At 40.3% G+C, this 27,150-nt stretch overlaps 1 protein-coding gene across 8 annotated transcripts in view; it reads left to right on the top strand.

Moving 5' to 3' along the window:
- MAST2 (microtubule associated serine/threonine kinase 2) overlaps positions 1–27,150 on the top strand; it is a 207,379-nt gene that overhangs the window by 130,489 nt on the left and 49,740 nt on the right. For all 8 annotated transcript variants that reach the window (XM_070368127.1, XM_070368126.1, XM_070368125.1 and 5 more), the window contains one exon: positions 14,783–14,874. In XM_070368127.1, the coding sequence (XP_070224228.1) occupies positions 14,783–14,874 (92 nt within the window). The remainder of the gene's footprint in view (positions 1–14,782; positions 14,875–27,150) is intronic.

Genomic DNA, 27,150 nt, shown 5'->3' with positions numbered 1-27,150 from the left:
CCTTTAACCACTAACTCTCAAAGAAACTGATCTGGAAATGTAACCTGGTAGTGGGCTTCTTATTTGGTACTTTTAAAGAAATTTGGAAGCATGGGAACTAGTAAAGGCAAACCAAATATACCACAACTTCCCAGATACTATGTAATCAGGGATAGCGCAAGACAACTTCATTTACCAAGGCCCATATTTGTAGTAGAAGTGTACTCCATTCAAAGAAAAAATATCTCTAGTCTCATTGGCCACTTTCCTTTGATCACCAAGACATGCAGTGCTCTAAGAATGCATTACAGGACCGTTCTCTCCCATTCATTAGTCATCCAAACAATAATATCTCTGTGTTTCAGGTTCCTTATCTGTATAAATAGGGTTATAGAAGTACCTACTTCATCAGAGAAGGCAATGGCACCCCACTCCAGTACTCTTGCCTGGAAAATCCCATGGATGGAGGAGCCTGGTGGGCTGAAGTCCATGGGGTCGATAAGAGTCAGACACGACTGAGCGACTTCACTTTCACTTTTCATTTTCATGCATTGGAGAAGGAAATGGCAACCCACTCCAGTGTTCTTGCTTGGAGAATCCCAGGGACGGGGGAGCCTGGTGGGCTGCCGTCTATGGGGTCGCATAGAGTTGGACATGACTGAAGTGACTTAGCAGCAGCAGCAGTACCTACTTCATAGGATGTGAGATACTACATACAGTGCTTTCAACAGTGCCCAGTTAGCACTTAGTAAATACTAGCTATTATGATTATTGTTTTAAATGCATAGCTAAATTCAGTAGAATGTGAGGAAAAGCCCAAGAGACCTCAATCTAAGAATGAAAACAACACCTAACAGTGGAAACCAGTGTTGGAACTTCCAAGAAACAGGGCCAGGGAGGAAGCTGTGCTGTGTTATATTAGTCCTGAGATCTTTAGGGGAAAGAGGGTGAGGCCTTGGGCTTGTTTAGGATAGGGAGACTCTAAGTTAGGGTAGAATTAAGACCTCATGTATAATTAGGATTCTTCAAGGGCTTTACCCTTAGTGTAGGAATGGACTGGGAAAAATTTTGTCCACTGACATGGAGAGATGAAATGAAGTTCTTTAATCTCATCTGGGTTTTAAATAGGTTCTTAATAAGAAAGAAGAAAAAGTCTCTTTGAGAATTTTAAACTATAAACCTTTATTCAACTGAATTTGGGACCTAGAGTTTATACCATATGTTTAGTCTTAAGAGCTGATTCTAGGCTGTAAAGAGCTCTGACAGGTCTGTCCAAAACAAATTCAAAGAGATTTTAAAGACATACCTTCAAGTCAGGTAGCACAATATTCCCGTGAAGCCACACTAATGGTGAGTTTATAGTACAAAATGATAGACTATACAAGGAAGCAGGCCACTATAAGTGAAATCAATAGAAAAAAGGAACAGTAAGATTAGGTCCCTATGAACTTAAAAGTGGCATTATGAATAAAAACCATAGAATAAGTAAATTTAAAGTGAATAACAATGTAAATGGAGATAAAAATGAGAGAACAAAAAATATTTAATTTTAAAAGATCAGGCAAATTTCCAAAAAATGCTAATTAGAATTTAAGGAATTAAATACAGTGCAACATTGAATTTGAAAACTCAGTAGTCAGGTCATATAGTAGAGCTGTAGACAAAGCTAGAAAAATTTTATCTAAAATGCAGCACAGAGATGGAAAAGGTATAAAATATGAATGAGAACTAAGAAATATGGAGGATACAATAACAAGGTCCAATATAGAAAATAGAGAAATGGGGAAAAGGCAGTATTTAGAGATAATGACTGAGACCAGAATTGATTAGAAACCAAAACAACATCATGGAGCACAAAAGGTATAAATAAATCTCCATCTAGATACACTGCAGTAAAATTTCAGAACCAAAAACAGAGGTCTTAAAAGAACTAGAGAACCCTTAAGAATTCACAAAAGCTAAAGGTGCTCCTATGAATGAGTTCAGCAAGGACATTTACCTAAGGAAATTGAAAACATAATGTACACACAAACACACAGCTATTCATAACAACATCATTTAAAATAGCTATAAAGTAGAAACCACCCAAGTGTCCATCAGTTTATGAATGGATGAATTAAATGTTTGTATATTCTTCACACAACAGAGTATTATTCAATCATGAAAAGAAATGAAGTACGGACAAATACTTCATTGTGGATGAAACGTGCTAAGTAGAAGAAGCCAGAGTCAAGGCCACATGACATGTGATTCCGTTCATGTGAGATATCTAGAACAGGTGGAATCCATAGAGACAGAAGTTCTTTGGTGGTTGCCTGGGAAGAGGGGTAGGAAAGATGGGAATGGAGAGTGACTGCTTTATGGTACAGGGGTTCTTTTGGAATAATGAGAATGTGCTGGAATTAGCAGTGGTGGCTGCACACTGGGGAGTGTATTAAAAACCACTGAATTGAACATTTTCAAAGGTTGAATTCTGTGATATGTGTAAATAAGTAAGTGAAAGTCGCTCAGTCATGTCCGACTTTGTGCGACCCTATGGACTATATAGTCCATGGAATTTTCCAGGCAAGAATACTGGAGTTGGTAGCCATTCCCTTCTCCAGGGGATCTTCCCAACCCAGGGATTAAAACAGATCTCCTGCATTGCAGGTGGATTCTTTATCAGCTGAGCCACCAGGGAAGCTGTGAGATGTGAATTATATCTAAAAAAAATTTTGATTTAAAAGAAAGCAGAGAGAAAAGAAAAATTAACTACAAAGGAACAACAGTCCTGAGAGCAAGCTTCTCAGCAGCAATAACAGGAGCCATAAGACAATGGACCATCTTTAAGGTATTGAGAAAAAAGGTACTCTCGACAAGAGGTTGTAGAATTCCATACTTGTGGAAGTCATTGAGAAAACTAAAGCCATCTTCAGACAATGACATTGAGAAGGTTTATCAATATTAGATTTTCAGTGAAATAATTGTGAAGAAAAGAAGAAAGAAGAAAGTTGTGAAATCCAGGAGGGAATGCTGACCAAAGAAACTGGAAATATGAGTAAATCAATGCAAGCAGTTACTGTATGAAACAGTAATTACTAATTTGGTATTGTAAAAGCAAGATAGACCGGAAGCACTGGACCAAATAACATGTATATTAGAAGGGGCAAGGAGAACTGGAGTTAAGCTATCCTTAGACCTAAGACTTAGACTCCTGTTAAGACAAGAATGCCTATTAAAAGTTTAGTAACAATAACTGTGTATAAAAAATGTATTATTTCCAAACCAGTAGAGTAGGAGTTAAAAAATACTTTATTAATCCAAGGAGAGCTGCCATCCCCCAAAAAGGCAAAATAAGGGGGATTCTTGGGGCAGGTCACAGTGTTGCACAGGGAAATGTGGAAGGTGACATTGGAGGAGGTAAGGTGTATTTGCCATGGTGTAAGTGGAGGAAGGGCATTCCAAGTGGAGGGATCAGTTGGTGCAGTGGTCCAAGTAGCTTGGTGTCTCCATGTGAAGTTAGCAGCCTTTGCGAGGTTTTGGGCAAATGGATGAAATCGTCTGATGTATGTTTTAAAAGGATCACAGTGTCTGCTTGTGTTGAGAACAGACTGGCAATAGGAGACAGGAGTAAATTAGAGAGACTAGTTAGGAAGCTGTTGAAATAATCCAGGCAGAAGACAAATAGTGGATTTATCTCCAAGCAGCAACCTTTGTTGACTGAGAGAACATGCATTTTCTCCTGCTCTATCTTCTTGGGACTTCCCTGGTAGCTCAGCTGGTAAAGAATCTGCCTGCAGTGCAGGAGATCTGGGTTCGATCCCTGGGTTGGGAAGATCCCCTGGAGAAGGGAACAGCTACCCACTCTAGTATTCTGGCCTGGAGAATTTCATGGACTGTATAGTCCATGGGGTCGCAAAGAGTCAGGCACGACTGAGCAACTTTTACTTTACTAGCTTCTCAGTCTTTACAGGGACATCATCCTAGTTGTTACTCTGAAATAGCACCTGGAAGTGCATGACCTTAAATGGTTCCAAATTCTTGTCTATCTTATTGATCACAGTTAATGAAGCAGAAGTGGTCTTTTCCACACTCTTAATTCAGAAAGGAAATAGCCATGTAGTAGTCAATTCATTACCAAGTACTTAGATCCCTAGCAGCAGCTGGACTTCTGAAACTGAGAGGCTGGAGATTAGAGGCACTGAGGGGTCTGCAACCATGTATCCTACTGTATATTCCTTTAAACTGGGAAACAGACTTCCTAAATATTTGATTTGAGTACCTGCTAGTTGCTGAGGGAAGGGATTTTTGAAGGCTGAGAGGTCTCCAAATATGGTCACAGTTCAGCAGTTTCACAGAGCTTGCACAGGGTGCCTTAGTACTTGCTCCCACTATCCATGGTGGGGTGACCATGGTGAAGCAAGTAGTAAGATAAAGTACCAGACCTTGCTGTGAGTGACCAAGTGACTGGCATGGTAGTGGGCAGCAGTCTGGCTTAACTCAGTCCTTGCAATGGGCAGCAGAGCATCAGCTCAGGGGCTTCCAGGTTGCCTTCCATCAGCTGAGAGTTGGTGTGGCTGACTCTGTAAACATCCGGTACCTTAATCTTCTGGAATGGAAAAATGAAGACCCGCCCTTTATCATCTAGGATCCTGGGGAAGTGGCCAGTGCTTGTTGAAATGGAAAAATTAGGCAGTTCTTGCTTTGGATCTCAGCTGAGTCATGACATCCGTACCAGGGTGTCTGACCTTTTTTTTTTTTCTTCCCCTGGCAGCTGTTGCAGATTTGCCAAGTGAGATTATATGTACCTTCATAAAAAGGCGTGTGGCCTAGAAATGTGATCTTTAGTGTTTTGAATCTAATTCAAATTTTAATAAGACCATGACAAATGAAATGAGAATCAGTTGTCTGTCCCTGCCATTTCGAGAGATCTTTGTTTTCATACAAGAGAAGTTTGGACATAGTTTGGATATACCTTACATATGTCAGGTGTATAAGTGTCCTCTTCTATTATAATTCTTGTAACAAATTATTCTCATCCATTCATCCACTTAACAGATTTATTGAGAGTCCGCCATGTGCCAGGCAGAGTTCTCAGCACTGCAAAGTATAGCAATAAACAAAGCCTGTGCAGACTGATCTCACAGAGCTTAAGATTCTAAGACAGCAAACAGAATGAATGAGAAATGCATAGTATGTTACATAATGGCAAGTGCTATTGAGGAAAATATATCAGGAAAGGAGGAGAAGAGTATTTGGGAGGGTGGATGTTACCATTTTAAATAGAATGGTCAAAGGAAAATCCATTCAGAAGACTGAACTTGAGCAAGACCTGAAAGAGGAGGGAGCAAGTCATGAGGGAAACGGGCAAAGGAAGGCTCCTTTGGGAAAGCCCTGAGGCAGTGGTACACTTGGCATGTTCTAAGAGAAGTGAGGAGGCCCACGTGGCTGAAGTAGAGTGAGCATGAGGGACAGAGGTAATGGAGATCCAGGCCATGTACAGCTTGTCGGCCATTGTAAGAACATTGACTTTTACTCTCCCTGAGACAGAGTTTTAAGCAGAAAAGTGACTTTGATATTATTTACATTAAAAAGTATATAGCTTTATTGAAGTGTGGTTGAAATATAATAGGCTGTACATATTTAAAATGTACAATTTGGGACTTCCCTGGTGGACCACTGGTTGAGAATCCACCTTGTAGTGTAGGGGACATGGATTTGACTCCTGGTCTGGGAACTAAGATCCCACATGCCCTGGAGCAGCTAAGCCCATGCACCACAGCTACTGAGCTTGCATGCTCTGGAACCTGTGTGCCACAATTAGAGAGCCTGTGCACCTCAGTGAAAGATCCCACATAATGCAAATAAGATTCTGCTTGCCCCAACTAAGACCCGATGTAGCCAAATAAATAATAAATACAAATGAATGGTGCAGTTTGATGGATCTTGATATATGTATGCGTCTCCGAAACCATTTGTACAATAATCATTCAAGACAATAAACGTATCTGCAGCTCCTGAATGTCCTTATGCCTCATTATAATACGTCCCCTGCCTCTGGTCAGGAAGCCTGTTATCTGTTGTCTGTCCGTATAGGTTAATGTTTTCTTGAATTTTATATAAATGGAATTGTTCAGTATGTACTCTTTTATGTCTGGCTTCTTGATTTCAGCATAATTATTTTGAGATTCATTTATTGTGTGTATCAATAGCTCATACATTTTTATTGCTGAGTAGTAGTCCATTGTTTGGATATATTATGATTTGTTTATCTGTTAGTGAACATTTGAGGTGATTTCCAGGTTTTTGGCTGTCACAGGTAATAAACAGCATATGGTCAGGTCCTGCTCTTTTATCCAATCTATCAGTCTTTGTTTTAGCTGAATATATATTTAGAACATTTGCATTTTATGAGATTATTAATGTAATTGATGAAAGTGAAAGAGGAGAGTGAAAAAATTGCCTAATGCTCAGCATTCAGAAAACTAAGATCATGGCATCTGGTCCCATCACTTCATGGCAAATAGATGGGGAAACAGTGGCTGACTTTATTTTTCTGGGCTCCAAAATCACTGCAGATGCTGATTGCAGCCATGAAATTAAAAAATGCTTACTCCTTGAAAGGAAAGTTATGACCAACTTAGCATATTAAAAAGCAGAGACACTACTTTGTCCACAAAGGTCTGTCTAGTCAAGGCTATGGTTTTTCCAGTGGTCATGTATGGATGTGAGAGTTGGACTGTGAAGAAAGCTCAGTGCTGAAGAATTGATGGTTTTGAACTGTTGGTGTTGGAGAAGACTCTTGAGCGTCCCTTGGACTGCAAGGGGATCCAACCAGTCCATCCTAAAGGAGATCGGTCCTGGGTGTTCATTGGAAGGACTGATGTTGAAGCTAAAACTCCAATACTTTGGCCACCTGATGTGAAGAGCTGACTCATTTGAAAAGACTCTGATGCTGGGAAAGATTGAGGGCAGGAGGAGAAGGGGACGACAGAGGATGAGATGGTTGGATGGCATCACCGACTCAATGGACATGGGTTTGGGTGGACTCCGGGAGTTGATGATGGACAGGGAGGCCTGATGTGCTGCGGTTCATGGGGTCGCAAAGAGTCGGACACGACTGAGCGACTGAACTGAATGTAACTGGATTTAAATCTATCCTCTTGCTTATCATTTTCTGTTTAGCCCAGCTATACTTGTTCTTTTTCTGCCTTCCTTTAAGTAAGTAAGTAAGTGTTAGTCTCTCAGTCATGCCTGACTCTTTGTGACCCCATGGACTGCAGCCCACCAGGCTCCTCTGTCCATGAGATTTTCCAGACAAGAATACTGGAGTGGGTTGCCATTTCCTTCTCCAGAGGATCTTCCCAACCCAGGGATCGAACCCGGGTCTCCTGCACTGCAGGCAGATTCTTTACCTACTGAGCTACTGTGAGTCCATTTTATTTCCTTTATTGGCTTATTAACTATCCATTCAGTTCAGTTCAGTTGCTCAGTCATGTCTGACTCTTTCCAACCCTATGGACTGCAGCTTGCCAGGCTTCCCTGTCTATCACCAACTCCTGGAGCTTTCTCAAACTCATGTTCATCAAGTTGGTGATGCCATCCTCTGTTGTCCCCTCCTCCTCCTGCCTTCAATCTTTCCCTGCATCAGGGTCTTTTCCAATGAGTCGGTTTTTCTCATCAGGTGGCCAAAGTTTTGGAGCTTCAGCATCAGTCCTTCCAACAAATATTCAGGGTTGATTTCCTTTAGGATGGACTGGTTGGATCCCCTTGCAGTCAAAGGGACTCTCAAGAGTCTTCTCCAACACCACACTTTAAAAGCTTTAATTCTTCAGTGCTCAGCTTTCTTTATGATCCAACTCTTACATCCATAGTTGGCTCCTGAAAAAAACCATAGCTTTGACTATATGACCTTTGTTGGCAAAGTAGTGTCTCTGCTTTTTAATATGCTGTCGGTTTGTTTTTCTTCCAAGGAGCAAGCGTCTTTTAATTTCATAGCTGCAGTCACCATCTGCAGTGATTTTGGAGCCCAAGAAATTTTAGGAGCCTGACTACTATACTTTATTTTTCTTTTGCACTACTTGCGTTAGTGTTTAAAATGTAAAATTTTAACTTCTAGTTTATCTTGCTGCTGCTGCTGCTGCTGCTGCTGCTAAGTCACTTCAGTCGTATCCGACTCTGTACAACCTCATAGATGGCAGCCCACCATCTCTGGGATTCTCCAGGCAAGAACACTGGAGTGGGTTGCCATTTCCTTCTCCAATGCATGAAAGTGAAAAGTGAAAGTGAAGTCGCTCAGTCGTGTCCGACTCTTTGCGACCCCATGGACTGCAGCCTACCAGGCTCCTCTGTCCATGGGATTTTCCAGACAAGAGTACTGGAGTAGGGTGCCATTGCCTTCTCCGCTAGTTTATCTTAAGGTAGTATTATACCACTTCATACTTAATGTAAGAGCTTCATAGTAGTATACTTCCATTCTCCCCTCCCAGCCTTGCTGATATGGCTATTCTGCATGCATTTTATATCTACATATGTTGCAACCTAGACAGCATATTAAAAAGCAGAGACATCACTTTGCTGAAAAAGGTCCAAATACTCAAAGCTATGGTTTTTCCAGTAGTCATGTATGGATGTGAGAGTTGGACCATAAAGAAGACTGAGCACTAAAGAACTGATGCTTTCAAATTTTGGTGCTGGAGAAGACTCTTGAGAGTCCCTTGGACTGCAAGGAGATCCAACCAGTCAATCCTAAAGAAAATCAACCCTGAATATTCATTGGAAGGACTGATGCTGAAGCTAAAGCTCTAATACTTTGGCCACCTGATGTGAAGAGCCAACTCATCGGAAAAGACCCTGATGCCAGGAAAGATTGAAGGCAGGAGGAGAAAGGGGCGACAGAGAATGAGACGGTTGTATGGCATCACTAACTCGATGGACATAAGTTTGAGCAACTCCAGGAGATAGTGAAGGACAGGGAAGCCTGGCGTGCTGTAGTCCATGGGGTCACAAAGAGTCTGACACAACTGAGCAACTGAACAACAGCAATGAACAACAGTGTTGTAAACCCCACAGTAAATTATTGTGTTTCCATTAAAATTCAAGAAGAGTTTTGGGTTTTTTTGTTTGTGTTTTGTGCCCAAAGGCTTTTGGGAATCTTAGTTTCTCAATCAGGGATTGAACCTGTGCCTCTTGCAGTGGAAGCGCAGAATCCTAACCACTGGACTGCCAGGGAAGTCTCAAGAAGAGATTTTAAAAATAAAAAAAGAAAAATGGTTTATGTTTATCATTTTTGGTGCTTTTCTTTGTGTAGATACAGATTTCCATCTAGTATAATGTTCCTTCTGCCTGAAGGACTTTCTTTAACACTTATTATAGTGCAGATCTGTTGATAAGGGGATATTTCAGCTTTTGTGTGTCTGAAAAGTCTTTATTTGGACTACCTTTTTTGAAAGATATTTTCACTTGGTATTGAATTCTAGATTCAGTGCTTTAAGACATTTCTTCACTGTCTTCTGGCTTGCATCTTTTTCCAAGCAGAATTTTGTTGTCATTGTTATCTTTATTCTTTTGTGTTATGTAATTTTTATATCTGGCAGCTCTTAAGATTTTATCGTCAATTTTAAGTAATTTGATTGTGATATGCTTTGGATACTTTTCTTCATGTTTCTTGTGCTTGGGGTTCATTGAGCCAGTTAGATCTGTGAGTTTATAATTTTCAAATTTGGAGAATTTTCAGCAGTTATTTCTGCAAATATTTTTTCTGTTTCTCCCTTTCAGGGACTAATGACACAGTGCTTGGCAGCAGTTATTGCACAGCTCCCTGGTGCTCTTTCCATTTAAAAGTTCCCTTTTCTCTGGCACTGAAACATGTATATTACCATATGTAAAATAGATGACCAGTGCAAGTTCAATGCATGAAGCAGGGCGCTCAGAGCCCGTGCTCTGGGACAACCCAGAAGGATGGGGTGGGGAGGAAAGTGGAGGGGGAGTTCAGAATGAGGGGGACACATGTACACCCTTGACTGATTCATGTCGATGTATGGCAAAACCCACCACAATATTGTAAAGTAATTAGCCTCCAATTAAAATAAATAAATTTTAAAAATGAAAAAAGTTCTCTTTTTTTTGTTTCATTTTGCATAGTTTTTTTTTCTCACTGTATCTAGGATCGCACATCTTTCTTCTGCAGTGCTTTATCTTCTGTTAATGCCATCCTGTTTAATTTTCATCTTAGACTATTAATCTCTGAAAGTCCTATTTGGGTTTTTAAAAGTATCATCCATAATCTCTCCTTAATATGCTACACTTTCCTGTGCCTCACTGAAAATATAGGGGCTTCCCCGTTGGTCCAGTGGTTAAGAATCTGCCTCCAATGCAAGGGATGAGGGTTCAATTCCTGGTCAGGAAACTAAGATCCCATTTGCTGCATGGCAGTTAAACCTGCACATCACAACTAGAGAGAATCCTGCATGTCCCAACGAAGATCCACACAGCTAAAAATAAATAAATTTTTATAAAGGAAAAAAAAAGGGATGTTTAGAAAATATGGAATATAGTTATAATGATTTTATTATTTCTCTTCTACTAATTCTGTGTGTGCCATCTCTGGATCTGTTATTTCTACTCTCCTCCACTCCCCCACACCACATCATGGGTCATATTTCCTCCTTTTTTCCATGCCTAGTAATTTTTATTATGTACCAATTACTGATTTTGACTTTGTTTGACAGAGTGTGTTTTTTTTGTTTTTTTTTTTTTGTTTTTTGCTTCTTTCAATATTATTTTTGAGCCTTATTCTGGGACACAGTTAAATTACTTGGAAATAATTTGATCTTTTAAGGATTGCTTTTAAGCTTTGTTAGGTAGGACCAGGTCAGCATTTGGACTAATTTTTCCTTGCTAGTGTCTTGTGAATAACCAGGTTTTCCCCCTCTGTCTGGTGGAAACACAAACTGTTCCCAACCCTGTTTGAGTACCAGGGAGTGATTCCACCTGCTCTTTTTCTTAAGAAGTTTGCTCCACCCCCAGGTTCTGTGCAGGCCATCTTCTCCTGTGCTGTTGTGGGCATGTCTTTCCAGGTAGTAAGCCCAGGCAGTTGTAGGACTCACCTTGTTTGTTTCCCTTCTCTTTAAGTGATCACTGTCCTACATTGCTTGTTGTCTAATGTCTGAAAACTGTTTCATTTTTTCATCCTGCTTGGAAGAATAAAAGAGAATTCACGCAAAACCACATTCGAGCTCATGGTTCTATGGAATGGGTAGAATTGAGTAAGTTAAAGAGGGAGGGCATACCTGTTGAAGAAGGTACTGTGAGCCCTAGTACAGGAGACCTTGGGTGTCTTTCTGCTCAAGATCCCCTCGGTCCAAATAAGCTTTCTAAGGGTTAATGTGATTTCATATGTACATTCCATAAAGTATGACAAACCTAGACAGAGTATTAAAAACCAGAGATGACATTTTGCCAGCAAAGGTCTGTCTAGTCAAAGCTATGGTTGAACTGAACTGAACTGATAGTTAATAAGCCAGTAAAGGAAATAAAATGGACTCACAGTAGCTTTGACCAGAAGGGGCACTTGGGGACTTTCTGGGGTAATAGAATCCTGTCTTTTGTTTTGTATGTGTTATATAAATGGGTACAGTTGTCAGGGCTCATTGAACAGAACACCTAATTGAATATAAATTGAATCCCAATTTGTTTTTTAGAAGAGGAAGTTATAACTGTTGAATGATGTTGAGAGGTTACATAAGACAAGGATTGAGAATTGACTGTTGTTAGTGATGACCTTCGGAGAAGGCAATGGCACCCCACTCCAGTACTCTTGCCTGGAAAATCCCATGCACGGAGGAGCCTGGTATGCTGCAGTCCATGGGGTCGGTAAGAGTTGGGCACGACTGAGCGATTTCACTTTTACTTTTCACTTTCATGCATTGGAGAAATGGCAACCCACTCCAGTATTCTTGCCTGGAGAATCCCAGGGACAGAGGAGCCTAGCGAGCTGCCATCTATGGGGTTGCACAGAGTCGGACACGACTGAAGCGACTTAGCAGCAGTGATGACCTTGATAATAGGCAACAAAGATGTTGATTATCTAGTCTAGAGTGGGTTAAATAGAGAATAGAAGGGCCTTCCTTTGTGGCTCAGTGGTAAAGGAGTCACTTCCCAATATGGGAGATGAGTTCGATCCCTAATCAGGGAGGATCCCACATGCCTCAGAGCAACTAAGACCATGCTCTGCAACAAGAGAGGCCACGGCAATGAGAAGCCCACGTACCACAGCTGGAGAGTGCCCCCCCTCCACAACTGGAGAAAAACCTGTGCAGCAACAAAGACCCAGCACAGCCAAAAATAATTAAAAAAAAAAAAGAGAGAGATAATAGGAAATGAGATAGGATAACAAGTACAGAATCCCTACATGGACTTTTTCCTAAACAGGGGAGCAAAGTTGGGAGAGGTCTATGAAAGTTTTTATTCTAATTTTCTTGATATGTAAGAAATTACAGCATGTTTTTATGATGATGAGAATGACCCAGTAGGATGTAGAAGTTTGTGTTATAGGAGAAGGAAGACAGTGGAGGTACAGACTTCTTGAATAGCGAGTCAGGGAGTTGACTTTCATAGCAACATGGTCTTCTGCTGTTGTTGATGGGAAAGTCAGTATAGTATATGTATACAGATTCAGGCTGATAGATTTAAAAAAAAATTATTTATTTTTGACTGAATCAGAGCTTAGCTGAGACAATCAGGATCTTTTGTTGTGACACACGGGCTCTAGCTGTGGCATGTGGACTCCAGAGCACACAGGCTCAGTAGTTATGGCACATGGGCTTAGTTGCCCCACAGCGTATGGGGATCTTAGTTGCCTGACCAGGGATCAAACTTGGGTCCCCTGCACTGGAAGGCGGATTCTTAACTACTGGACCACCAGGAAATTCTCCAGGCTAGTAAGATTTGGGGGAGCAGAAATATGTAGTACTTCTTTTTGTTTTGATTCTTTTTACCCCTAGTTGAATAAAAAGCCAAGTCAGCAGATGAGGATAGGATTTGGGGAACTGAAGAAGTACTGGAGGTTTGGGGAGAAGATGTGAATTAGTCTTGAGTTGTGAGTTGTCTTGGAGAGAGAGTGCGTTACCTAAGTAGATGTAGTATGGATCCACTTGATATTTATCATCATAAACATAAAGAAACCCCAGCCAGCATGATTTTGGATTTTTCTTCATTCACCATCGGCCGCCCAAGTGCAGTTGCAAAATAGATGGAAAGTTGGGTTTAAAAGGATTGGAATTTTCACCAGAACTGTGGTGTCCTAGGGGATAACAAGGTTTCAGTTAGAGCCAGAATTGAAACTGAATGTTGAGAAAATAAGCTAAGGTTATAGTTTGCTGATGACAGACTGAGTTCAGGGAGGCATGGTGTAAGCTTTCTTTCTTTCTTTTTTTAAGATTAAGGAGTAGAGGGAGACTGTGTCAAATTAGAGATGGAAGGCTTGGGCCTTTGGTGGTAATTGGGGGTAATAAGGGCATGTGAGATGTGATCGGATGATTCCTGATGGTTTCTTAGGGACAGGTTTGTGTCATTTCTAATCATAATCTCTTGAGATTGATCACAATCCTTCCAGCGATTCCTTATCACATTTCCAGTAGTTCTTTACAGCAGTCTGGCAGCCCTGCAGAGTCTGGCTGCAGTCTATGCCCATAGCTTCTATACCCTACTTTTTTCCTTGTCATTTTCCCCTCCTGCCACCTACTTGAGTTCTTTGCTGTTTCTTAAACATTCTGTCTCTTTCTTCATATCACTGTTTACTGCCATTTGAGGACAGAGATTTTCTTTTGTTCTCTACGGCTTCCCTTGCACCTGGAATGGTGCCTGATGTGCAGTTAATGTTCAGTAAATATTTGTGTGAAAGAAAATCAAAGTGAAGTCCCTCAGTCGTGTCCAACTCTTTGCGACCCCATGGACTGTAGCCTGCCAGGCCCCTCCATCCATAGGATTTTCCAGGCTAGAGTACTGGAGTGGGGTGCCATTTCCTTCTCCAGGGGATCTTCCCGACCCAGGGATTGAACCCACGCCTCCCACATTGTGGGCAGATGCTTTACCATCTGAGCCACCAGGGAAGCTCTAAATATTTGTTTCGATGAATATAAATGACCAGGCTTCTTTAATGCCTTTAAAAGATGGGCTAGCTTTCAAATAAATTTACTTACACTTTACAGTAACAGGTTGAGCATGAAATGACTTTTCAACATGATTTGACTTTCTCCAAGCACAAGAAGAATCCTCAGGCATTAAAATGTAAAGGAAAGCCAACTTTGTAGAAGAAACCCAGCCCTGCTCTGAAATTTATGTTGAAATGAGACTATTAATTAATTGATTAAGCAGTTTTTCAAAGATAAATTTCATAGATTTAATCATTTCATTTTTATGGCAAGAACATTAATTTTTATGAGAGATGAGAATATTTATGGCTTGTGTTTTTTGTTTTCTGAATCAAACTTGCAGTGGGCACTCTTCATTATATACCATTTAGTGCATGGTTATTACATTTAGGGAACTCCTTGGATATTTATTTGCTTAGGAAGCAAAATCTGCACATTGGAAAGGTGCCGTGACAATACAAGAAAGAGTCAAGACAGTGACAAAAGTTACTGCAAGATGGAACACAATGAATTATGAAGACTCACTGTGCAAACAGTAATTGGTAACCCAGTTCCAAGTATTACACTGCTCAGCTCATGAAATGATGTGACTTTGTCTCTCGATAGCCACTCAAGTTCTATGGGCCCATGATGCAACCCTGTTATAACTGACACTTGTGTTTTCATTGCAGCTGTCGGACAAGTAACCGCAAGAGTTTGATTGTGACCTCTAGTACGTCACCTACACTGCCACGGCCGCACTCACCACTCCATGGCCACACAGGTGAGTGCTTAAAGATTAAGAAAAGTGGAATCAAAGAGTGGTCACAGATGCCCGATTTCTTTCCTCTTCTCTCTGTGTGAGGTTCATCATGTTACAATATATTGTTTCTTCACTTGGCTGACTGAAGCAGACAGAACTCACGGGCATGCTTTCTGTGGGAGAGTATGTTCAGTCTGTTTTTGACTCTTAGTTATTTCTTGCCTTGACCTGTCAATATTCATTTTGGTCTTATGCATGTCTTGGGTCCACCACCCCTGTTCTGGTGTGTTGAGAGTGTGTTATGACTCCGGTCATCTGGGACCATGTGATGAGGCCTCCATTAACATTTTGTCCTACCTTGCCCAAGAATTAGGGCTCACACAGATGGTTTTCTGCCTCATAGGACTCCTAATAACTTGCCCTCTGTTAGAACAGAAGTCAACAGTAGTGAGAGAACTGTTTGTTTCATGTTGACATTTACTTCAGTTCCAGTATGTGGAATCACTGATCTCAGGCATTCATCTGGAATATGGGCTCTTCTAGGCAGTATAAGGATTGATGTACTTGCATCTGACTAAAGAATATATAAAAATTATGAGGCAGAAGACCTCATTGGAGTTAGCCATGTGTTTTAGTCTAGACATGTATTCTTAAATCCCAGGGGAGTCAGACCAGGGGACTCAGCTTTGTGGAAGGAGTTGTTGCTCTGCTACACTGTTCACTGCTATGCTGTTTACAGTAGAAGTTCCAGACCTAGGGATAATGGAAATAGAGCAGGCTTGGATCCATAGGAAGCCATTGCTGCCTGGATTTGATAATCTACAAGCCTTGTCTTTGGGCAATAAAAAGGTACCAAAGTAGTGAAACAGTATAGCATTAAACCAAATAAGACAGGTCTGTTCCACTTGAGTTTGTCTACTTGCTTATAGTTTAGTGTGTCTTTGGAGAGTGACTGTGAGGATGAATGAGGAATAGTTGTTTGAGCACCCTAAGAATCGAGTGATTCTGAAGCTGATCTGTGTCCTTGAGATAAGGGTCTCACTTTATCAGACTCACTCAGACCCAGCTATTCAGTGTGCTCATGACCCTCTTCCAAGAATCAGTAGAATTCTCAAATACTGTACTAACTCTAATATGAGAAGACACCAGCAAGAGCACAGGGAGACCCAGGGAACTAGACCTACTTGGCTTTTAAAGCCAGATTTCTCATTGTGCATAGGGACTTTTCCCTCAGAATGAACTGGGCTAGGTGTTAGCTCAGATAGTGCATTCTAACCATGAACTTTGTAAAAACTCAGCATATATCTGACTTGGACTTTTCATCATGTAGAAATTAATTTAGCACTTCCAAACCTTGAACATAGTATCACAACTGTAATGTGAATGCCAGGCAGTAATCACTACTTGCAGCTTCTCTCTGATATGATTATCTCTTTATTTAGATTGCTGACAGAATTTAGGACTAGATTTTTCCCTACTCAGAGACTTTGATCGAGAACATCACCTGGCCTTTTCAGCCTGTCTGGGTCTGCGGGCTCTAGCTTTATGTTAATACATATAACATGCTTGCTGCTGCTGCTAAGTCGCTTCAGTCGTGTCCGACTCTGTGCGACTCCATAGACGGCAGCCGACCAGGCTCCCCAGTACTCCATAAATGTTAGCTATCATCATTATCGCTCTTAAATACTGCAGAAAATCTAAGTAGGCCTCAGATCCGGGAGGAAGAACTGATGTAAAAGCCCAGTTCATGACTGTGGACTCTGCATTTAACCAAATGTAGAGAAAGATCAAACTTCATATCGGATTAATTCTAAAATCTTATACATCCTGATATTTGGATCCACAGAATATTCTAAGACTCTTTATTTTCACTTTAAAGTCTGGAATATGTTGAATAGTATGGGGTCTGTTGATTTGAAAGTAGGTTCATTTCATACAGTTTAGTTCAATATTAAATATTTACTAGGTGACAGAGGATGAGATGGTTGGATGGCATCACTGACATGAGTTTGACCAAACTCAGGGACATAGCGAAGCTGGCTTGCTACAGTTCATGGGGTCACAAACAGTTGGACATGACTTAGAAACTGAACAACAACAGCATATATAACTAGATTATAACTATAGTAAGGTCAATTAAGTAGGCACTTAGCCATTCTGGGAGTGGAACCTTTCTAGTTCATTGTGATTTTTTTTTTCTTTTAAGTAATAAACCTGTTTTAGAGCAGTTTTAGATTCATGGTAAAACTGAGTGGATTGTACAGAGTTCCCATATACCCTATCCCCACACATGTAACCACCTTCTGCACCATCAATATCCAGCACCAGATTAGTACATTTGTTACAACTGTTGAACCTGCATTGTCACATTATTATACCCAAAACCCGTAGTTTACATTAGGGTTCACTCTTCTTGTGCATTATATGAGTTTTTTTTTTAATTTATTTTTTTTTATATGAGTTTTGACAAATGTATAGTGACATGTATCTATCATTGTAGTATCATGCAGAGTAGTTTTACTGCCCTAAAATCCTCTGTGTCCCATCTGTTCATCACTCTGTACCCCAGCTCCTGATATCCACTAATCTTTTCACTGTCTCCATAGTTTTGCCTTTTCTAAAGGCAAAGGCATGTAATTGGAATTCCATGTAATTGGAATTCCATGTAATTGGAATCATACGGTATGTAGCCTCTTCAGATTGGTTCATTTCTCTTCAGTTCAGTTCAGTTCAGTCGCTCAGTCATGTCCGACTCTTTGCGACCCCATCAATCGCAGCACGCCAGGCCTCCCTGTCCATCACCAACTCCCGGAGTTCACTCAGACTCACGTCCATCGAGTCAGTGATGCCATCCAGCCATCTCATCCTCTGTTGTCCCCTTCTCCTCCTGCCCCCAATCCCTCCCAGCATCAGAGTCTTTTCCAGTGAGTCAACTCTTAGCATGAGGTGGCCAAAGTACTGGAGTTTCAGCTTTAGCATCATTCCTTCCAAAGAAATCCCAGGGCTGATCTCCTTCAGAATGGACTGGTTGGATCTCCTTGCAGTCCAAGGGACTCTCAAGAGTCTTCTCCAACATCACAGTTCCAAAACATCAATTCTTCGGTGCTCAGCCTTCTTCACAGTCCAACTCTCACATCCACACATGACCACAGGAAAAACCATAGCCTTGACTAGACGGACCTTTATTGGCAAAGGTAATGTCTCTGCTTTTGAATATGCTATCTAGGTTGGTCATAACTTTCCTTCCAAGGAGTAAGCGTCTTTTAATTTCATGGCTGCAGTCACCATCTGCAGTGATTTTGGAGCCCCAAAAAAAATAAAGTCTGACACTGTTTCCACTGTTTCCCCATCTATTTCCCATGAATAATATGCATTTAGCTTTCTTCCATATCTTATCATGGTTTGACAGCTCATTTCTTTTTAGTGCTGAATAATATTCCATTGTCTGGATATACCACTCTCACTCACAGGTTTTCATGTGTACATAAATTTTCAGTTCATTTGGTTAAATACCAAGGAGGGTGATTGCTAGATTGTATGGTTAGGGATAGTTTTATAAAGTGGCTGAACCATTTTGACATTCCCACCAGCAACAAATGAGAATTTTAGTTGCTCTACAGAAACTTTCCAACTTTCAGTATTGTCATTGTTTTTTAATTTGGCCATTCTAATCCATTTATAGTAGTACCTTGTTGTTTCAATTTGCGTATCCCTAGTGATACATGGTTGGAGAAGGCGATGGCACCCCACTCCAGTACTCTTGCCTGGGAAATCCCATGGATGGAGGAGCCTGGTAGGCTGTAGTCCATGGGGTCGCGAAGAGTCGGACACAACTGAGCGACTTCACTTTCACTTTTCACTTTCATGCATTGGAGAAGGAAATGGCAACCCACTCCAGTGTTCTTGCCTGGAGAATCCCAGGGATCGGGGGGAGCCTCGTGGGCTGCCATCTCTGGGGTTGCACAGAGTCGGACATGACTGAAGCGACTTAGCAGCAGCAGCAGTGATACATGGTATTGAAGATTTTTTCATATGCTTACTTGCCGTCTATGTATCTTCATTGATGATGTGTCTGTTCACATCTTTTGCCTGCTTTTCAATCAGGTTGTTTATTTTCTTATTGTTGAGTTTTAAGTGTTTTTTTTTGTATGTTTTGGATAACAGTCCTTTATCCAAAGGACTGTTGCAAGTATTAATATTTGTAGCTTGCTTTCTCCTCTTGGAGAGTAGAAGTTTTTCATTTTACCCTAGACCAGCTTATCAATTATTTCTTTCATGGATTGTACATCTGGTATTGCATCTAAAATGTCATTGTCCTGTCTCAGGTCATCAAGGTGTTGTCCTACATTATATTCTAGGAGTGTGGTTTTGTGTCTTATGATTAGGTCTGTGATCCATTTTGAATTAATTTTTATCAAGATTTGCATCTATTCTTTTTTTTCAGGTGGCTGTCCAGTCATTATAGCACTGTTTGTTAGGAAGAATGTCTTTTTTCTATTGTATTACTTTTGCTCCTTTGTCAAGCATTAGTTAATTACATTTTCCTGGGCCTGTTTCTGGCTCTATTCTATTCAATTAATCTATTTGTTCTTCCTCTAACATCACACAGTTTTGACCACTGTAGCTTTAGAGTAGGTCTTGAGTTTGGTAATATCAGTCTTCCAACTCTGTTCTTCTTCAGTATTGAGTTGGATATTCTGGATCTTTTGCCTCTGCATATAAACTTTAGAATCAGTTTCTCCATCCATAAAATAATTTGCTGAGACTTTGATTGTGTTTGTATTGAATCTACAGATCAAGTTGGGAAGAACTGACATCTTGACAGTGTTGAGTCTTCCTATCCGTGAATGTGGAAACTCTCTACATTTAAGTAGTTCTTCTTTGATATCTTTCATCTGAGTTTTTAAATTTTCCTCATGTAGATCTTGTACATTTATAACTTGTTAGATTTATACCTAATTATTTCATTTTGGGGGTGCTAATGTGATTGGTAATATTTTTAATTTCAAATTCCACTTGTTCATTGATGGTATAAAGTGTTGACTTTTGTACATTAACCTTGTATCCTGCAACTTTGATACAATCATTTACTTGTTTCAGAAGGATTTTTGTTGATTTTTTCCCCCAGATTTTCTTCACAAGCCGTTATGTCATCTGCGAACAAAGACAGTTTATATACTTTCTTCCTTCCCAATCTGTATACTTTTTAATTCCTTTTTTTAGCTTACTATATTAGCCGGAACTTCCAGTATGATGTTGAAAAGCAGTGGTGAGAAGATATAGGCACGCCATTTTTCTGATTTTGGCAGAAAAGCCTGAAGTTTCTTATCATTAAGTATCAGTGTTAGCTGTACTTTTTTGTAGATGTTCTTTATCAAATTGAGGAACTTCCCTTCAATTCCTAATTTATTGAAAGATTTTTTTATAGATGGATTTTAGACTTTGTCAAATGCTTTTTCTGATCTGTTGATACAATCATTTGATTTTGTTCCTTTAGCTATTGGTATAATGGTTTACATTAATTGATTTTCAAATATTGAACTAGCCTTGCATACCTAGGATTAAAACCCTCTTAGTTATGGTGTATAATTCTTTTTATGCATTGTTGGATTGGATTTGTTAATATTTTGCAGAGGATTTTATTTCCATGTTCATGAGAGATACTGGTCTTTAGTGTTCTTTTCTTATAATGTCTTTGCCTGGTTTTGGTGTTTGGGTAACGATGGCCTCATAGAATAAGTTAGAAAGTATTCCCTCCACTTGTGTCTTCTTGAAAAGATTGTGGAGAATTGGTATAATTTCTTTTTGAATGTTTGATGGAATTCACAAGTGAACCTATCTGGGACCCGCTGCTTTTGGTTTTAGAAGATTACTAATTATTGATTAAATTTTTAATAGATATAAGCCTATCCAGATTGTCTGTTTTTTCTTGTGTGAGATTTGGCAGGTTTTGTCTTTAAGTCATTGGTGTATTTAAATCTGGGTATCAAATTTGTGGGCATAGAGTTGTGCATAATATTCCTTTCTTATCCTCTTAATGGCCATGGAATCTGTAGTAATACAGCATCTGTTCTGATGTTAGTGACTTGTGTCTTCTCTATTTTTTCCCTTAGTTAGCCTGGTTAGAGGCATGTCCATTTTGTGGATCTTATCAAAGAACCAGTTTTTGGTTTTGTTGATTTTCTCTATTGATTTCCTGTTTCCAATTTCATTGATTTCTGCTCCAGTATTTTTTCTTTTCATCTGCTTATGTTAAATTTAATTTGCTCTTTTTCTGGCTTCTTAAGGTGGAGGCTGAGGTGATTAATCTTAAATCTTCCTTGATTAATTAATTAATCAAGATTCAATTGTTTTTTTTTTTGGCTACAGCACGCAGCATGGGCATGTAGGATTTTAGTTCTCTAACCAGAGATTGAATGCATGCTCCCTGCATTGGAAACATGGAATCTTGATCACTGGACTGCCAGAGAAGTCCCAAAATTCAATTTTTAAAGGTTATACTCCATTTACAGTTACTATGAAATATTGTCTATATTACCCTGTGTTGTACAATACATCCTTGTAGCATATCTTTTTTTTTTTTTAATTCAGCCACATCATGCATCATAAGGGGTTTTAATTCCCCTACCAGGGATCAAACCCATGTTCCCTGCAGTGGAGGCCCAGAGTCTTAACCACGGATTGCCAGGGAAATCCCTCTTGTAGCCTGTCTTATTTCCAGTAGTATGTACCTCACGCTCCCTTGCCCCATTGCCCAAACTTGATAAGTTGTATTTTCATTTTTATTTACTTAAAAATACTTTAAATTTTCTGTTGAGATTTGACCTATGTGTTATTTTGAACTGTGTTGTTTAATCTTCAAATATTTGGGGGTTTTCGCAATTGTCTTTCTGTTTATTGATTATTTAGTTTAATTCTGCTGTGATCTGAAAGCAGATGGGTGAATTCTCTTCAATTAAATTTATTGTTATTGTTGTTCAGTCGAAAAGTCATGTCTGACTTTTCGCACCCCATGGACTGCAGCACACTAGGCCTCCCTGTCCCTTACCATCTCCTGAAATTTCCCCAAGTTCATGTCCATTGAGTCAGTGATGCTGTCTAACCATCTCATACTCTGCTGTCATCTTTTCCTTTTGCCTTCAATCTTTTCCAGCATCAGGGTGTTTTCCAATGAGCCTGCTCTTTGCATCAGGTGGCCAAAGTATTGTAGCTTCAGCTTTAACATCAGTCCTTCCAATGAATATTCAGGGTTGATTTCATTTAGGATTGACTGGTTTGAGCTCCTTGTTGTCAAGGAACTCTGAAGAGTCTTCTCCAGCACCATAGTTCAAAAGCATCAATTCTCAGTGCGCAGTCTTCTTTATGGTCCAGTTCTCACATCCATACATGACTACTGGAAAAACCATAGCTTTGACTAGACAGACCTTTGTTGGCAAAAAGTGTTGTCTCTGCTTTTTAATACACTGTCTAGGTTTGTCATAGCTTTCCTTCCAAGAAACAAGCGTCTTCTAATTTCATGGCTACAATCACCATCCTCAGTGATGCTGGATCCCAAGAAGAGAAAATCTGTCACTGCTTCCACTTTTTCCCCCTTCTCTTTGCCATGAATGATGGGACTGGATGCCATGATCTTAGTTTTTTAATGTTGAGTTTTAAGCCAGCTTTATCATTCTCCTCTTTCACCCTCATCAAGAAGCTCTTATAGTTCCTCTTTGCCTTCTGCCATTTCAGGGTATCATTTGCATATCTGAGGTTGCTGATATTTCTCTTGGCAATCTTGATTCCAGCTTGTAAGTCATCCAGCCTGGCATTTTGCATGATGTACTCTGCATGTAAGTTAAATAAACAGGGTAACAAAATACAGCCTTGTCGTACTCCTTTCCCGATTTTGAATCAGTCACTTGTTTCATGAAAGGTTCTAACTGTTGCTTCTTGACTCACATACAGGTTTCTCAGGAGACTGGTAAGATGGTCTGCTATTCCCATCTCTTTAAGAATTGTCTACAGTTTGTGGTGATCCACACAGTCAAAGGCTTTAGCATAGTCAATGAAGCAGAAGTAGATGTTTTTCTGGAATTCCCTTGCTTTCTCTATGATCCAACAAATGTTGGCAATTTGATCTCTGGTTCCTCTGCCTTTTCTAAACCCAGCTTGTACATCTGGAAGTTCTCAATTCAAATACTGTTGAAGCCTAATTTGAAGGATTTTGAGTATTACCTTGCTAGCCCGTGAAATGAGTGCAATTGTCTTGTAGTTTGAACATTCTTTAGCACTGCTTTTCCTTGGGATTGGGTTTTCCCAAACTGTCTGAAATGTACTTACTTCCACATTGTTTTGATTAGTGTTAGTAGATCTCTTACTCTATCCATTTGCTTTTAATTTACATGTGCCTTTATATTTTAAAAGGTTTCCTTGTAAAACTACACTTAGTTGGGTCTTGTTTTTATTTTTTTTTAATCTGTGTGCCAGTCTCAATCTTTTTAATTTAGACTATAAATCTATATGCAGGTCAGGAAACAACAGTTAGAACTAACTGGACATGGAACAACAGACTGGTTCCAAATAGGAAAAGGAGTACGTCAAGGCTGTATATTGGTGTATATTGTCACCCTGCTTATTTAACTTATATGCAGAGTACATCATGAGAAACGCTGAGCTGGAAGAAGCACAAGCTGGAATCAAGATTGCTGGGAGAAATATCAATAACCTCAGATATGCAGATGACACCACCCTTCTGGCAGAAAGTGAAGAGGAACTAAAAAGCCTCTTGATGAAAGTGAAAGAGGAGAGTGAAAAAGTTGGCTTAAAGCTCAACATTCAGAAAATGAAGATCATGGCATCTGGTCCCATCACTTCATGGGAAATAGATGGGGAAACAGCAGAAATAGTGTCAGACTTTATTTTTGGGGGCTCCAAAATCACGGCAGATGGTGACTGCAGCCATGAAATTAAAAGACGCTTACTCCTTGGAAGGAAAGTTATGACCAACCTAGATAGCATATTGAAAAGCAGAGACATTATTTTGCCAACAAAGGTCCATCTAGTCAAGGCTATGGTTTTTCCAGTGGTCATGTATGGATGTGAGAGTTGGACTGTGAAGAAGGCTGAGCGCCGAAGAATTGATGCTTTTGAACTGTGGTGTTGGAGAAGATTCTTGAGCGTCCCTTGGACTGCAAGGAGATCCAACCAGTCCATCCTAAAGATCAGTCCTCGGTGTTCCCCAGAAAGGACTGATGCTAAAGCTGAAACTCCAATACTTTGGCCACCTCATGCGAAGAGTTGACTCATTGGAAAAGACCCTGATGCTGGGAGGGATTGGGGGCAGGAGGAGAAGGGGACGACAGAGGATGAGATGGCTGGATGGCATCATCAACTCGATGGACATGAGTTTGAGTGAACTCCGAGAATTGGTGATAGACAGGGAGGCCTGGCGTGCTGTGATTTGTGGGGTCGCAAAGAGTTGGACACGACTGAGCGACTGAACTGAACTGATAAACATTGAAGGTGATTATTGATATAGTTGGGCTTCCCAGGTGGTGCTAGTGGTGAAGAACCTTCCTGCCAATGCAGAAGATGTAAGAGATGTCGGTTTGATCCCTGGGTCGGGAAAATCCCCTGGAGGAGGGCATGGCAACCCACTCCAGTATTCCTGCCTGGAGAATCCCATGGACAGAGTAGCCTGGTGGTCCATATGGTCGCAAAGAGTCAGACACAACTGAGCGGTTTAGCACACTCGTGTTGATATAGTTGTTATAATTGTTCAGTCGCTCAGTCGTGTCCAGTTCTTTGTGACCCCATGAACTGTAGCAATGCCAGGTTTCCCTGTGCTTCATCTCCTGGAGCTTGCTCAAACTCATGTCCATTGAGTTGGTGATACCATCCAACCATCTCATCTTCTGTCACCCCCTTCCCTTCCCGCCTTCATCTTTCCCAGCATCAGGGTCTTTTCTAATGAGTCGGCTCTTTGCAGTGGAGCTTCAGCTTCAGCATCAGTCCTTCCATTGAATATTCAGGATTCAATTTCCTTTAGGATTGATTGGTTTGATCTCCTTGCAGTCCAAGGGACTCTCAAAAGTCTCCAACACCACAGTTCAAAAGCAGCAGTTCTTTGGTGCTCAGCCTTCTTTATGGTCCAACTCTTTGATACAGTTAGATTTGTGTGTGTTAAGTCGCTCAGTTGTGTCCTACTCTCTGCGAACCCATGGACTGTCCGTGGACTTCTCCATGCAAGAATACAAGAGTGGGTTGCCATTTCCTTTTCCAGTTAGACTTGTATCTACCATTTTTGCTACTGTTTTCCATTTGTTGTCTGTGATCTTTGTTCCTATTTTTGTCTTCTACTCTTTTCTGGTTTTAATGGAGCACTTTATATGATTTATGTTTCTCTCCTTTGTTAGCATATCAGCTTTTTCTTTTTTCTGTGTCTGTGTAAGTTTTAGATTTTTCAGTGTACATTCACAACTGATCCAAATCCACTTTCAAAAAACATCATACTGATTCACAGGTAGTATAAATTCCTTATAATAACAAAATAATCCAAATTCCTCCCCTCATCCTTTGTTTCATTGCAGTCATTCATTTCACATATCCATAAGCATAAAAACATGGATAGAATGTTTTTATGGATACATAGTTAAATGCGTTTTTGCTATTATTATTTTGAACAGACTTATCTGTTAAATAAAAAATATGATATCAAGTTTTTAATTTTACCTTTACTTATTTCACCTCTAATGCTGTTCTTTTATGTAGGTCCAAGTTTCTGACCTATATCATTTTACTTCTCTTAGAACTTTTTTTTTTTTTTTACCACACTGCACAGCTAGCAAGATATTAGTTCCTTGACCAGGGATTGAACCTGGGCCAGGGCAATGAAAGCTCAAAGGCCCAACCACTGGGCTACCAGGGAATTCTCTTAGAACTTTCAACATTCCTCGTAAGGCAGGTCTGTTGGCAACAAATTCCCTCAGTGTTTGACTGTCTAAGAACATCTTAGTTTCTCTTTCAACTTATGAAGAATAATATTGTAGAGTGGGAGTTTTTGTAGGTTTTTGTAGAGTGTAGGCTGGTGGGGTTTTTTCCCTCTCAGCTCCCTTGTTTGTGGGATGTCTGAGAAGGAGAATATAATTCTTTTCTTCTCTGTAGATAAGATCTTTTTACCATCTGGTTTCTTTCAAGATTTTTTTCATTGTCTTTGATTTTTTTTCTAAGTTTGAATATAGTATGCTAGGTGTAGTGTTTTTTTGGCATGTAATCCTGCTTTGTGTTCTCTGAGTTTCCTGGATCTGTGGTTTGGTGTCTGACATCGATTTGGGTAAATTCTCATCATTATTGTTTCAAATATTTCTTCCGTTTCTTCCTGTGTCATTTCCATTACACAAGTCTTACACCTGTTGCAGTTGTTCCACAGTTCTTGGATATTCTGTTCTATTAATTTCAGCCTTTTTTTCCCTCTCTTTTTAGTTTTGGAAATTTCTAGTATCATTCCTCAAGGTCAGAGACTATTTTCTCAACTGTGTCCGTTTCACTAATGAGCCTTTCAAAGACATTCTTATTAATTTTCTTATTGATGGACCTTATAGCAGTCTGGGCCTAATTAGGAGACAGAAACCACACAGTGATTTAAACAGATGAAGTTTAATAGAATTATAAACTGTGACAATAAAAGAAGACCAGAACTGGTCCATAGCCACTGAGCAGTCAGCATGGCAGCTCTCCAGAACACTGGCACAGCAGCCAGTATCCAGGCCTGCACAGAGGGTAGGTGGCATGGAGTATATTATATCCCTCAGGAACAACATGGAAGACAAACCCTAGAGTATAAGGAGTGAACCAGGCAAGCAGAGGGCATCAGGGCACTAGTGTGGGCATGCCTGAAGCGTACAGTGTCGTTTCAGGGAGGACTGTGGAAAGGTGATCACTAGGTCAGGTTCAGGATGCAAGGCTGACAGCATGTGACTATGTTAGCGCGCCCCTGCCTGTCCGCACTGCCACACGACTGACGGAAGGTGTAGTTGCTGGGACTGCACCCTGAGCCGCTTCCTTGTACAGTGTTCCTCCAGCGCCCTCTACTGGGAAAGTTTAATGTGTTTGCCATAAATGAAATGCCTAAACAAGCAGAAGATATTAAGAAGAGATGGCAAGAATGCACAGAAGAACTATACAAAAAAGATCTTCATGACCCGAATAATCACAATGGTGTGATCACTCATCTAGAGCCAGATATCCTGGAGTGCAAAGTAGAGTGGGCCTTAGGAAACATCACTACGAACAAAGCTAGTGGAGGTGATGGAATTC

This window comes from Bos mutus, chromosome 3, assembly GCF_027580195.1.
Source record: "Bos mutus isolate GX-2022 chromosome 3, NWIPB_WYAK_1.1, whole genome shotgun sequence".
Lineage (NCBI taxonomy): Eukaryota > Metazoa > Chordata > Mammalia > Artiodactyla > Bovidae > Bos > Bos mutus.
This window is presented reverse-complemented; position numbering and strand designations above follow the sequence as displayed.